This window comes from Misgurnus anguillicaudatus, chromosome 17, assembly GCF_027580225.2.
Source record: "Misgurnus anguillicaudatus chromosome 17, ASM2758022v2, whole genome shotgun sequence".
Classification (NCBI taxonomy): domain Eukaryota; kingdom Metazoa; phylum Chordata; class Actinopteri; order Cypriniformes; family Cobitidae; genus Misgurnus; species Misgurnus anguillicaudatus.
In genome coordinates, this window is record NC_073353.2 from 30,020,106 (window position 1) to 30,035,693 (window position 15,588).

The 15,588-nt window shown below is 38.2% G+C and overlaps 1 protein-coding gene across 1 annotated transcript in view; it reads left to right on the forward strand.

Annotated features, from left to right (window-relative positions):
* Window positions 1-15,588, forward strand: part of gli2a (GLI family zinc finger 2a) — a 96,170-nt gene that overhangs the window by 52,288 nt on the left and 28,294 nt on the right. The window contains exons 3-4 of the mRNA XM_055215514.2: window positions 4,104-4,206; window positions 13,816-14,018. Coding sequence (XP_055071489.2) covers window positions 4,104-4,206; window positions 13,816-14,018 — 306 coding nt within the window. The remainder of the gene's footprint in view (window positions 1-4,103; window positions 4,207-13,815; window positions 14,019-15,588) is intronic.

A 15,588-nucleotide genomic window follows, 5' to 3' on the forward strand; every position in this document is an offset into this window, starting at 1 on the left:
CAGCGAAAGTGCGGCATATTTAAAAAATACGGACTTCGGCTGATTAGGCATTGATTCATGCGATCGCATAATCGTGTTTTTCTGGAGGGAGTGTTTATAGGGATGCATGGGAGTGGCATCCACTTGTCGCTTTTTGGAAGAAGGTATTTTTTGGGAAGTCTAACTAAATAATAGGTTAAAATATAGATGTTGAAAATTACACCTTTAAAATGCAGGTTTTTTTAATAATTTAGTTGGGTCAAAAAAGGACAAACCCAACTTTTGGGTTATAATTTAACCTATAGACCCCTTCGCAGCATGGGGTCAAACTTTTCATACCATTTAGGCTTTTTAGTTTAATCTAACAGGGCTGAAAAATGATGACTTGCCTGAAATGAAGTGAGCACTACAAACACAAGCCTCTTTGATCTTTGCATCGTCCCAGTCTGCACGTTTAATTGCTTGCATTCACAGATGTTGTATTTTTTGTTTTTGAGATTCTGCAAGAATCACGAAAAACTTAACGGCAGACCTGGTGCGATTTTCAAACCCACGACGCAAGTAGGCATTTTTGACGATACCGAATAATATGCAGCTCAATCTGCTGTAAGGACTTTTCTGACCCCGACAGTGGACGCAGTGGGAACCGCCTGTGACGTGAACTGTGAAGGGGCCTATGCTGCGTTGTTTCAAACCAAAATGCATGGGTTGATTTAACCAATTGTTGGGTCAAATTGTTTGAATGGGTTCTGGTAACAACTGGGTTCGGCCCTTTTTTGGCCCTACGTTGGGTTGAAAATAGAGTCCAGAATGTTAAAAATATGATGTATGGACTTCTGCTGTTTTTTTTTATTAAATCAAAATTGTTTACTCCCATGTCTTTCTACACATGTGTTTTTTAATTTTTCCTATGAAACTTTGTCCATTTTTGAGATATTGATGTAGTCACTGTTCACTGTAAAGTAAAATTTAACTTTTTTACTTTTGTGTTTGAAACAACATAAAACTGAATAAATCTGACAGAATTAAAAAAAAAAAATAACTCTTTTAATGTGAAACAGTATTTTAGCTCAGCAAACAACAAATTGAAAAATTTCTCTTGGTAATAAACAACTTTCTATGAAGTCTCAGTATTTTACCACATATATGAACCTGCACGCTTTTCACTAGTGTCTCTCATCATTCTTTATCCCACAGGTTTCCAAAGGCTTACTTAAGCGTTCTCGTGCTACATACTTGGCAGAAGCATAAATGAATATGTTATGTATATATTCACATGTATTCTCCCGCATGTTCTCCTACACGCAAGCCCTCATTATTATGGCCCCTACACCCAGATTTGAGAAATGCCCCTCAATATCCAATTCTCCAAGGAAAGGGAGTAAACCTAATTGGCAAAGAAGAAACACAGTACTACAGCCTAAAAGTATGCAGTCACTTTTTCCTTCAGCTCCCTTGCTTTATGAGAGGGATTTTAAGCCCTCACATCAATCCCTCATTACAGTTGGCATGAAGTTATGCTAGCTTACCTGTCATTTGTGCTTTCCGTTGTGAATGATGAAAAAGTTAAGCGGTTGATCTTTTCTCTTGGACTAATTCCACTGGAAATAATAACATGCAAATGTACTGCAACTTTGTAAGATACATAAACATAGTGTATCCCACAATGCTGTGGGACTTATATATGAATTTGCATTAACAATTTAAACATCTTTATTTTAATGTCCTAGAAACAGACACAAAATTGAATTAAAAAGCATAATAAGCATTTTAAAGCGAGAGATGGATCTTGCTTGCATGCAACAAGTCATGATGGTATTTGCACTGTTAAAAAAACTGTATTACTTTGATATTTAATAGTAAATAAATAGTTTAATAAATTAATAGTAAATGCCAATCTGTAGTAAAATATATTAAAGCATACAACAGTATTTAATAAAGTTTATTTCTTAACTATAGTTAACAAGACAGAATTATAATTATTTATGTTAACAAAATAAATTAATTACTGTAATAAGGATGTGTAAATTTTTTACACACCTTTTGTGTTATGCTATTTAACACATTATGTGTCATTTTGTGTTAAAATAAAATGACAATACAAGTTGTGTTAAAAGTAACACAAAATGTGTTGTTCCAATAATAACACAGAGATGTGTCTAGTTTGGGACAACGCATTTAGTGTGTTGTCCCATAAATAACACTGATTGTTTTTAGAGTGTGCTACAGTTTACTATAGTAAATACTAAAGTATACTACAGTATTTTTTTAGTTGGTGTGCAAGACTATTTGTATGCTGTATACAGTGTAATCTAGTATTTAGTAAGCAGTAAACTAGTAGTTCACTCTGAACATTTAAACAAAATTGCATTTGGCAGATGCTTGTATACAAAGCAATGTACAGTGCATTCAGTGTATGCTTGTTTTAACATTATGTGTGCCCTGGGTATCAAACCCTTTCTTTGCGCTGCTAACACAATGCTCCAACCATTATCCATGCATCCAGAAACTCAAAGGTCTTGGAGAAGAAGTAAACATACACAGAAACATTAAAGAAAGCTGCCAACATGAAGTTTTGAATCAGAATAATACATGCTTGAGAGCCATCGTGATGACTGTAATGAGATTGGCAGGTCTGGAATGCTTACTTGCATGGGTCTCCTCCTGACTGCCCCCTAAGAGGCCCCTGTGGCCCTTCCCTACCCTGAGCTCCTCTAAGGTAGAGATAATGATCTTAGGACTTTACCCCCATAATCTATCTTCTCAAGTCAATCTCGATTCACTGATTTGTGTGACGCCACAAGAATTTTAATGCAAGCTAGGAATGGGCCCAGGGAGCTGGCCCCAGTTTGCCAGTAATGCAAACAGGCATTCACACTGAGAAGTGAGCAAAAAAATGTGATGATTCACGGATAAGGCCATGAGTCGGTCCAAATATAGCCTAAGGAGCTTGTTAAGAGCGAATAGTAATGATAAACACAAGTTTTAAGATGCAGACAGTAAATTCACCCAAAGCCCTCTTACCAGCACCTTAAGTAACTTCCAGTCATTATTGAAAGCACGTTGGTTTTTAACAATACCCCCTCAAAGCAATCAAACTTTTTATGGCAGGAAGAAAATTTTTTGCACTCCTTTTGTCAGCCCAGACAATTATGTGCAAAACTGTATTATACTCATTGCACATGTAAGATCACCAGTATTAAGGAGGTTTAATTAAAGGGATATTTCACCCAAAAATGAAAATTGGAAGTCAATGATTACAATCAGCTGTGTGCTTACCATCATTTATCAAAATATCTTCCTTTGTGTTTATCAGAAAAAAATATACAGGTTTATAGCAACATGTGGATGAGGAAACGATGACAGAATTTTCATTAATTTCACATTGATTTTTAAACTTTAATGGTGCCTTCACACCAAACACGGTAGAGGCGGCAAAAACGCGCTATTTGCGCCTAGTTGGACACTTGAACATTTGAGTTTACCCGCTTCATTTGCACCTGAAAGCCGCGCGTGAAATTCTTGTCATTCTAGACATTCACGCAGAAATTCGCATCATGGGAGGGGCTTCTGCATATCCGCTGAGACTCTGCTTGCTTCCTATTATCACGTCACAACTACAGCAAGGTCCTGATTGGTTAACGCGCAGGATGCCTAATCGCGTCTTTGCATTGACTTAACATGTAAATCACTCGCGTTTGCTGCCGTCTGGTGTGAACCCTGCATAACACATGACCTTACTCTGTCGATATTAAAGGCGGGGTGCGTGATTTTTTTGAAAAACACTTTGGAAAAGCGAGTCGGGCTGACTACCAAAACACACTTGCAGCCAATCAGCAGTAAGGGGCGTGTCTACTAACTGACATCGTTGCCTGGGTTGCGTATGTGTGGGGCGGGTCTATCAAAAGAAGGTCCAGATTCTATTGGGGTAGGGGCGTTGTTTAGGTGGTTTCAAATATCAGCATTGGCTTTCAGAGATCATGCACCCTGCCTTTAAAGACATCAAAGTTATATTTCAACAGAATGTTCATTGCATTATGTATGATGATTTTATGTACAAAACAGTTGATTACAAAGCCACGTGTCAAATTTCTAAACTTTGTCTTATCTTTTTGACGCCACAGCTCCTCATTTATTCTCCACCTTCCACACACCAATTCCCATCGACATGCGCCACCATGAGGGAAGGTACCATTATGAGCCACACCCTCTCCACCCCATGCATGGGTAAGTGAGTTAGCAGCTTCATCTGTTTTCCTCCATCTGTACAGATGGATTCAGCATTAATCAAATATGAATGAGATAGAACCTGTGTTCAGGGTTTCTCATAGCCAGGTCACAGTCCTGCACAGCCATTCATCTTCTGCACTGGACAGCATGGAGAGCATGCATCCAAAAACACCAATGATTTAAGCAGTTTCATATGACAGACAGATGAGAACAAGAGAAATGTGGATGGAAAAGAGTTGTTTTGATACAGAGCTGTCTGTAATGTTCACAACTGCTTCTGTCATTCTGACATTTATTGGAACACAGGTTTGTTTACACCTGGTATTAATATGTATTACAGGTGATCTGATCACAGCTGGAAAGTGCTGCTAACTGTAGGTGTAGTTAGTTTGAATGCATATGAATGTGTGTGGGCACACATTAAACGGTGCCAAAAAGAGTCTTGCCAGTTTTTTTGTTAAAAGAGTTAATATCACATGTAAATGCACATACACAACCTTAGTCTTTCCCAGCTTTTTTCTACTCCTATTGTGTTTTTGCTCATATGCAAAGTACAAAACCATAAGTGTCTCTGTGCTTTTATTCACAGATTCAATACTGTGTGCCCAATGACAATTTATCACAAGCTCTGAAATAGCTAGAGAAAGAGAATCCATGCATTTTCTTTCTGTTATCTGGGTCATTCAATTCATAAGACTCAGCCCGGACAGAGACCTCTTCATGCAGACCTGCCCTGCATCTGAAAAAGCCCACTTCCATGCAATACTACTGTATATGAAAATCAGTATACATTGTGAATTGCATATCCAAAACCACAGTAAGCAAATGATCTATGCATGATCTAATGCTTTCACCAAGATTTCTCAATATGCATTAGATGCAGACTTTTCTATCCCATGACGAAAAAAAAGGTGCTAGATTAAAAATACTGGAAAACTCTAAGCCGGGCATCTTGTTTAAAGTATAATATAGCATTATGTAAGCAAAGCCAGAACCTCAGTGACAGCAGAATGAATAAAAAAAGCACATCCCGCCTTACTAACTGGTATTTTTCATTTTGGAAAACACTTTAACATTGCGGTGTGGAATTGAGATATTTTCAGACCAATGTGTGTAAACAGATGTTGTCCAACTTTACTATATATAATTAAGCGAATTTGAAGCAAAAGTAGTTGTTGAACGTATAATTTGCCAAAAACATTCAGTTAATATCATACATTTTTGACAGAGGTGGCATTTAGCGGCTTTTACATCTGAACATACACTAAAAAACGAAAAGTAAAATTATAAATTAATGCACAATTAATTAATGTACAAAATGAACTGTGTGGGAATAGTAAGTCGTATTATAATTTTCTTGTATTATTTAACTACACTAGTCAACATTTGAAGTGAATCAAAACCTTTCCTAAAAGTTGTCTTAAAGGGACATTAAGTAGAGTTTTAAGTGTTTTATTAATCAAAATCAATGTCTTTATTCATAAATATGTCCTCATTGGTGTCAAATGACCTCTGCCAATGATCTGACTTTTCTTTGTAAGCTTAATTTCTTCTTTTTACTTACATTGAACGGGTAAGTCCAAGGAGGCTTCCATGTCGTTTCACCATACTATTAAACTATAATAGCAGAGAGGGACAAAAAGCACTAGCCTACCAACGCGTTTCTACAGCGCGTTTTCATTCAGAACACGCGACCTAACTGAAACGGACAAGGAGATCAGTGATTACATAACGGCTACCGTAGTTGCAACACGCATTTGGAAAAGCGAGGCGCTAGAGAGCACTATTCGTTTGAATGCAAAATACAATTTCACCAATAGATGGGGGTAAAGCCTACTTATTGTCCCTTTAAAACCAAAACCAATTGACTAGTGTTTTGTGTGGAAAATCAAGTTTATGTTTTGCGTTATAATACCGTTTACTAACTAAGTCCATACAACTACAGTATGTTAAAGAAAATAATAAACAGTAAATACAATCTACCATACAACAGTAAATAAAATTGATTTAATATTTTTAGGACAGCAATGCTTAAGTATTTAAAAAAAGTAGTAGACTTTACCTAACTTCTAAAATAAAAAATAATTAAGTGACATTTACTTAATTATTTAACAAATGTTTCATGCATTATTAAGTAGTTTTTGTTTTGGTAGGTAAGTTGTACTTGAAAAAGCAGTAAATTTTACTTAAAAAAAGTTTTTGCAGATTGTTACGAGGATTTTATTAAGTAAATTTTACAATAAATTTGATACATTTTATAATATTTACACTCACCTAAAGGATTATTAGGAACACCTGTTCAATTTCTCTTTAATGTAATGGTGTGGGGGATGTTTTCTTGGCACATTTTAGGTCCCTTAGGGCCAATTGGGCATCGTTTAAATGCCACGGCCTACCTGAGCATTGTTTCTGACCATTTCCATCCCTTTATGACCAGCATGTACCCATCCTCTGATGGCTACTTCCAGCAGGATAATGCACCATGTCACAAAGCTCAAATCATTATAAATTGGTTTCTTAAACATGACAATGAGTTCACTGTACTAAAATGGCCCCCACAGTCACCAGATCTCAACCCAATAGAGCATCTTTGGGATGTGGTGGAACGGGAGCTTCATGCCCTGGATGTGCATCACACAAATCTCCATCAACTGCAAGATGCTATCCTATCAATATGGGCCAACATTTCTTAAGAATGCTTTCAGCACCTTGTTGAATCAATGGCACATAGAATTAAGGCAGTTCTGAAGGTGAAAGGGGGTCGAAAGGAGGTCAAACACAGTATTAGTATGGTGTTCCTAATAATCCTTTAGGTGAATGTATATGATCACTATATACAGTATATATCTTTCTGAATTTATGCAAGTGCCTCACCAAAAAAATATATTTTTGTATTTTCTAATCTACAGCATGCCCCAGATGTGGTCGGTACAATTAAAAGCTATAATTTTTTTGTAAAAGTATACAAAAATTAGTTATTGAGCAAGTACCGGAATAAAGTCTTCAAAACTGTCTTCTTACCTCAACTTTATTCATGCTGGTAAGCTTATAATAATAATTTAACATTTGAGCTGTTGGCTACAGTTTTACATTATATGTCAGTGTAGCATCATTTGACTTCAATCCACATAAAAAAGTACATAAAGGAAACAGCAATTTCATGTTTCAAACTGAGTTTGTGATAGGGAGGCAAAAGTTACGGTTTGTATCTTTCGGTTATCCCAGAAAATATCATGGGTTTTCGTATCAGTCCCTAATGAGATTTTTATATTTACAAAACAGCATTTGGGTCCCAACATGGCCACGAAAACCAGGAAACTGCTAACTTAAAACAATAGTTAAGGTATTTTTTGTTGCCTCATATGTAATTGAGCTTTCACTGACTCTTCCTGTAATATAGATACACATAAGACACATAAAAGTAGCAAATGGAGACTGTCATTGTATTGTTACTATGGGCAGGTACCACCCATGGTGCCGCAATGGAACCTGCAAAAATGACAGGTAGCAATTAAGGAGAAGCTCTCTAAATGCACCATGACATACTCTGTCTCTGACTAAGGTCTCTTTTTAACCATTCAAGTAGCATCTTGTCAGAGAGAGGGGCGTAACAATGAGACTTTGGCTATCATTCTTGTCAGTAGGGGCCCAATTTTTCTTATTCCCGACAGGTAAAGTTGTAAATGATGGCTTTTTATTGAATGCTCAATCAGCCTCTGCTGGTTTCTTGATTTACTTGCGCGTTGACATGTTGTCGTGTCTTTTTTTGTCTTTGCTGGCAAACAATTGGAAATGTGGGAATGTACCCAAAACACAGGGTTAATATATGTTTATGTATTTAAGTTTATATGTCTAAGAGTCGTCTTTGGTGTTGTTGACTTATTTTCCCATAGTACTACCATTGTGGTGTATTAGAATTCAATCTTTGCCTTACAGTGAACAATAAATGAAAATGTATTTTTTTTTTACAATTCGTCATTGCATTTTGTTCGTAATCTTTAACAAAAACAACTTGCACTGCCTTCTCTTCCCTGCTGGTAGGGCTACGTAATGCCTGCTTTTTACGGTCCAATTCATTCCTAATAATATAAATTCCCCTCCTGCGTTGTCTTGTTCAATGTTCAGTTTCATAAAGTTGAACTTTAGTCATGCTTAAAGGATTAGTAAATTTTCTTAAAAAATTCCAGATAATTTACTCACCACCATGTCATCCAAAATGTTGATGTCTTTCTTTGTTCAGTCGAGAAGAAATTATGTTTTTTTTTAGGAAAACATTCCAGGATTTTTCTCATTTTAAGGGACTTTAATGGACCCCAACACACGTTACATATATAAAACGCACATTTGTGGACCATTTTAAACAATAAACTGACACAAAGACATTAATTAGTATCATTTGACATACAACAACGTCGGAACGGTCCTCTTTCTCCACACTTGTAAACACTGAGGCGTAGTTTCGATATGTCATCCGTGACCTCTTGACGTGATGACGTATTACGTGAGGTCGCGCTGGCGCGTCACAGGACCGGAGGAAGTTCGAAAAGTTGTGATTTAAAAGTGCATATTTTTATTTTTCTTGCCAAAAATGACAATCGTTTCACTAGATAAGACCCTTATGCTTCTTTTGAGATCGTTTAGAGTCCTTTGAAACTGCAATTTTAAACTGCATTAAAACTGTTAAGTGTTGGGGTCCATTAAAATCCATTAAAATAAGAAGAATTCTGCAATGTTTTCTTCAAAAAACAAAATTTTTTCTTCTCGAGTGAACAAAGAAAGACATCAACATTTTGGATGACATGGTGGTGAGTAAATTATCTTTTTTAAATCATATTTTAAGAAAATTACTAATCCTTTAACTTTGTTTGCTTGGTGTGCACCTTTCCAAAAATGTAACCACTGTATATTGCATCCGCACAGACCAAATCAGCAGTGATTGGTCTCTTTTGTAACCAGAGAACGTTTCTCCACCAGGAACGCAGAGCTACAATGCAAAACATTGAACCTTAACGAACCCAAATGCACAGATAACGCATCTCTGCTGCAAGTTTGCAGCACTTGCTCCAGCAATCCACCTACCCCCCACCTCCCAGATGAAGGGTAGGTTTGGTGTTTTGTGTGTACCGCGTCTGTTTTCTCTCAGCTCCTCAAGAACAGAGACGTCTTTATGGCTATCCATTCATGGAGGCTGATGGCAGAAAGTTGGCAACTGGTCAATCCTGGTAGTCTGCAGGCGTTTACTGGAAAATGAGCACGACTCAGGCTGGGTGCAGGTTGGCCTTCGAACAGAGAGGGTATAAATGTGAGGCTGAGATGAAGTTGGCCTGTGCAAAGCATAATGCATCTGATACCCGTCATTCAGATAGCCACTGTAGGCCCTGCTTGTATTTCGTTAAGAAGTTACAAAAAGCAGTTTATACAGTTTAGAAAAATGCATGTATTAATACAGCTGGGGAAAAATGCTGGTTTTAAACTGATCTAGTTGGTCTCTGGCTGGCCAATTAAACCAGCCTGACCAGACTTTAACTACCAAATTTTAGATGGTTTAGCGTTTTTCAGCTATAGGAAAAATTGGACTTGGGTCAAAATCCTTAAAGGATTAGTCCATTTTCTTAAAAGAAAAATCCAGATAATTTACTCACCACCATGTCATCCAAAATGTTGATGTCTTTCTTTGTTCAGTCAAGAAGAAATTATGTTTTTTAAGGAAAACATTGCAGGATTTTTCTAATTTTAATGGACTTTAATAGAACCCAACATTTAATACTTAACTCAACACTTAACAGTTTTTTTCAACGGAGTTTCAAAGGAATATAAACAATCCCAAACGAGGCATAAGGGTCTTGTCTAGCGAAATGATTTTCATTTTTGACGATAAAAATAACAAATATACACTTTTAAAGCACAACTTCTCGTCATGTAGATCCGGTCGTGATGCGCCAGCTGACCCCACGCAATACGTCATGACGTCAAGAGGTCACAGAGGACGAACGCGAAACTCCGCCCCAGTGTTTACAAGTGTGGAAAAAGAGGACCGTTTCAACGTTGTTGTATGTGGAATGATACTAATTAATGTCTTTGTGTCAGTTTATTGTTTACAATGGTCTGCAAATGTGCGTTTTATATATGTAACATGTGACCTCCCTACGTCACTACGCATTTACGTTAGGTCGCACTGGACCGGACCTAGACGAAAAGTTGTGGTTTAAAAGTACATATTTGTTATTTTTATTGTCAAAAATGACAATCGTTTCGCTAGATAAGATCCTTATGCATTGTTTGGGATTGTTTATAGTCCTTGAAACTCTGTTGAAAAAAACTGTTAAGTGTTGAGTTAAGTATTAAATGTTGGGTTCTATTAAAGTCCATTAAAATTAGAAAAATCCTGCAATGTTTTCCTCAAAAAACATAATTTCTTCTCGACTGAACAAAGAAAGACATCAACATTTTGGATGACATGGTGGTGAGTAAATTATCTGGATTTTTCTTTTAAGAAAATGGACTAATACTTTAAGGGGGCGTGCACACCAAATCTTTTACGCCCACGGCCGGCGCATGTTTTCAATTGTTTTCAATGGAAGCTCTGCGTTTTTCAAATAAGCCAGCAGCTAGCGTTTTTTTTCACACTGAAAGCCGACACTCAGCGGTTTTTGAGTGCTCATGGGACAGAAGCGTTAACGCTTGACGGAAGGCTTGTCTGAAGCGTGGCCAACAGCCAGTCACAGTGGCCACTACTCATCCTCCGGTATTCCATAAATGTAATTGTCTAGCTCACACTAGGTTATTTGCATTAGGCAATCTTATTGGCTGACGCACGCGTTGCCACTTGAAAAGTTGGAAATGTGCAACTTCTGCCGCGAGCAACGGCAGTGACGTGGCGCAGACGGATCCACAATTCAGTTTAGCTTGACGTCACCCATTAAAAGTGAATGGGAAGTGTTAAAGCTTGAACGTACCATCAGCGCTGAGAGTTGAAAGAGATTCAACATTGGGTGAAAAGTTCTCACACAGCCGTCCAATCACAGTGCAGGAGGGGCAGGACAAGTATCACTACAACCAACCGGCTCACAGCTAAAGTATCACAGCTACCAAAGCGCTCAGCTGAAGAAAGCTGGCGCTCAGCTAAAAAGACAGCTGGCATTAGGCGTCCTCCAGGCGTAAAATTTGGCTCTCCTTGTGATGTCAGAAGGGGATAATATCCCCCTTAATCTGCACTATCCAACCCACAGCAAAATCGAAACCTCAGAATAACTCTATAAAGGGCTCGTTATAGTTGTGTGTAGGTCCTACGGCGTAGGTTCTGCATCGGTTTTCATTTATACTTTTGAGTCGTCGTCCGCGTCGGAGTGCAAACACACGCCAGACCGCTGGTAGGCAGTATCCACGGGTGTAACCACAGTAGCAGCACGACCGTCAAAGAAGAAGCAGCTTGGCAAGTTAAAGGAATAGTCTACCCTTTTGCCATATTAAACTATGTTATTACCTCAACTTAGACAAATTAATAAATATCTATCTTTTTTCAATGCGTGCACTGTACAGTGCGTCGTGAATGTGTCAGCATTTAGCCTAGACCCATTCATTCCTATGGTACCAAACAGGGAAGCCACCAAATACTTCCGTGTTTTCCCTATTTAAAGACTGTTACATGAGGAGTTATACCAGTAAGTATGGTGCCACAAAATAAAACTTTTTTTTGGTACCATAGGAATGCTAAATGCTAACACATTCACAACGCGCTGTACAGTGCACGCATTAAAAAAAGATAGGTATGTATTAATTCGTCTAGGTTGAGGTAATAACATAGTTTAATATGGCAAAAGGGTAGACTATTCCTTTAACCCACAAATGACGAAGAAACAACTTGTTGTGTATGATTTGAGAAGACCAGCAATGATGGAAGTAAATAAACAGTGACTTTTGTTGCAGTTTGAGTTAAATCATTCCTCAACTGGACCATTCTTTGTTTTCACCGTCGCAAACGGAAATACCTATGACGCAGTTTTTTTACCTGACGGGAGGGGTTCTGGTGGACCAATCACAGCGCTTGCGGTCCGCATATAACTGACCCGCTGTTAAAATTTTTGCGAGGTGCACGTCAGACTACACAGGCACTTACACACGACTATAAAATGGGGTGAAGAGTTAAATTTAACACTTTAAAAGTGTCTCATGGGATCCACTCCCAATAGAGTTATTTCAACACTTTTTAAAGTGTTGGCTGGTAAAACTTCACATATGTACTCTGGGGACACCAAAGATTTATTTGACATCTTAAAAAAAGTCTTGTGAAATGTCCCCTTTAACGTTAAGACAAATTTACAGTTAAAAGTAAAGTACAGTGAATGAAACGTGCAGCTAGACCCTGTTTGCCATCAAATCCTCAAAAAGAAATCTTTACTATAACTTTGCAGTCTAAATACAACGGTGTGAAATGCTGACTCTGATTCATACTAACTTTGATTCATACTTCTGGTCATTTCCTGTTTTTCTAAAAGTGCAGGAAAATAAATAAAGTTATTGGCGTATACTATAAAGTGGTCTGGTTTATTTAACACCATTCGACATTTCAGTGTTCGGTAGCATTCCATTTAGGGTATTCTCGTGGACTCAACTGCAATAAAAAGCTTATAACTGTCCTTGAACTTCCTCTTGTCCAGGTGTTCGGCACCAAACGCTAACAGGTACTTGAGCGATTTAGTGTTGGAACCACACATATGCATCTCTTCAAAGATCTCTACTTTCAGACCAACTAGAGTTACAACTACCTCCTGGCTGGTGGACCGGCGCACAGGCGGTGTAGATATCTGCCAAGTCGTGACACATTTATGTCCTCCACATGACCTGTGGGCTATCTGTGAACTCCTGCCCCATCATCTTGTTTTACACCTCAGCATCTTCTAACGGAGAAATGAGTGGGAAGTTTTAAACATCTCATCACAACACTTGGAGGCTTCTGTGTCTGTTTGAAACACATCCTTCTACCCAGACATTACAGCTAACCATGTACTACAGTGTCTCGACTTGTTTACCGCCTCGGGCATAAAGAAAGGAGAAACATGTATACTTTTGGGAGTCATGAAATAAAAAATGTGACCAGTTTTACGGTAGATGTCTGTAAATAAGCCGGTAAATGAGACACTGCACCTGAGGCTTACTGTTCAGTGTTATTGTATCTAAACCTCGAGTCAGAATTAAGATATGCAGTGAGTTATATTAGGCTGAAGTATAGTGGAATTGAAATGTTAACAATGTGCACACAAATGTGATATAAGATTTTTTTTTTTTAATGAAATATCTTAAAATAATAAATGAAAATTATTTTTGGTTTGCCACTGGGATGCCCCAAAGGCCAATTGGTCATCAAATTGGTCATGATTTACTGTAAATTACTGTCTTTTTTATAACGTAACGTCCGATAGCACAAACACTCTTCGACTATTTTATTATAATGTCTGCCAAAATGTTTTGGAATAAAGAGTAGCCGTAAAGGATGTAAACAAAAATATGTCGTGCTTGGGGAATGGTTGGGTTTAACAAGTTCTTTGTGGCATCTTATCTCCATAATCCACTAATGCTAACATCTGTTTTTTCATTGTCTTTTGCTAGACCTCATGGATTAGCTGGAAGTCCAGTTATCTCCGATATCTCTCTGATCCGACTGTCACCTCACGCGGCGGCTACAGGAGAGTCCCCCTTTAACCCTCCACACCCGTATGTCAATCCACACATGGAGCACTACCTGCGATCTGTCCACACCAGCCCAACCCTGTCCATGATCTCTGCTGCCCGAGGACTAAGCCCACCGGACGGTAAGTGCAATATTAATATCTACCAGCTTTATTAGGAATGGCAAGCTGTTTTGATATTATGGTCTCAGTTGTGTTCCTGTAGCTCAATTGGTAGAGCATTATGTTGGCAACGCAAATGTCATGGGATTAATTCCCAAGGAACAAGCATACTAGGAAAAACTACTATGGAAGTCAATGGTGCCCAAAAATGATTTGATTACAAACATTGCTCAAAATACCAAAATAAATATTACAGCTTGCTAGGAGCGACTGCAATGTTCCTTTTTTGAAGTTATAAAATGCTAGAAATGTCCTTTACTGCTTGTCACATATACGCAAGGAAAAACAGGTACATACACGAGATGTCAAGAATATGATACAAATACACCTGTGATGAATATCTTATTTTTATAGGCCATTGGCAGCGTTATGCTGCGTTTACACCAGCCGTGGTATAGGCGTCAAGCGCGAGTGATTTCAATGTTAAGTCAATGTGAAGACCCGTTGATGCGCGTCTGGAGGTCTCGTGGCGCGAATGAGGCGTTTAGCGCTCTGTGGTAAACGCGATTCCACATCATTCGCTCGAATGCCCACAAGAAGCGGATTTCGCCTCTGATGCGCGTCAAATGCTTGCTTTTTCCGCGCGTCTACTTCACTCTAGATGCGCAAATGCATTCAAAATTTTCAAGCGGCAAACTAGTAGACGCAATTTTGACGCCTCAAAATTGTAACATGGCTGCAGGAGGCACAATGATATTAGCAGGCGAAAATAGTCCCCTTACTAACTTTCAATAGCAGGGGACTATTTTCGCGCAGTGCGTATATCATTGCGCCTCCTGCAGCCATGTTACGGCATCAAAGTCCTTGATTATTACGCCAGAATGAGAGTACAGTTCTTAGCCATATCTGCCTAGAAAATCACAACTTTTAATTTTCCATCGTCTTAGTACAAGATGTAACTATAGAAGAGTCAAGTTTTAAATAGGAAAAATATCGAAACTTTGGGGGTTTTTTTAGCAAGATGCTAAATGGTCTAATCAGATTCAATGGATTGTGCTAAGCTATGCTAAAAGTGGTAGTCCCAGACCCGGAGATCAGCTGAAAGGATTACAAAAACGGTAAAAAATCAAATGTTTAACTCAAAAAAAGTGGAGTGTCCCTATAAATATTCACATGTTTGTGTCGTTTACATTATATGCACTTTCCGATTCTCAACAAAACACAGACATTTGATGCAGTTTTACATACTATCTGTGACTCATGACCCAGTTGGGATCGCCCATTTCAATTAAATCTAGTGTTAAACACACACGCACAACTCCACTGCTCTTGGTTGGTGTGTGCGTGCGCTATTCCGGTTAAAGTGCCCATATAAGGACTTCCACTGTACTTCCTGCACTGAAATTGCCCATAAAACAAATAGAGTAAGACGTCTTTTATAATAGAAAAAACTTTCTGAAACTTGTACGAACCCTGGCAAAGTGCATACTCTGTCACACGTCCAACTGCTTTTTTGACACTTTGCCTATGTTTAGCATGAGGAATCAAACTCTTAAACAGTTAATAAGTCAGAATGCGTGAAATAGCTTTA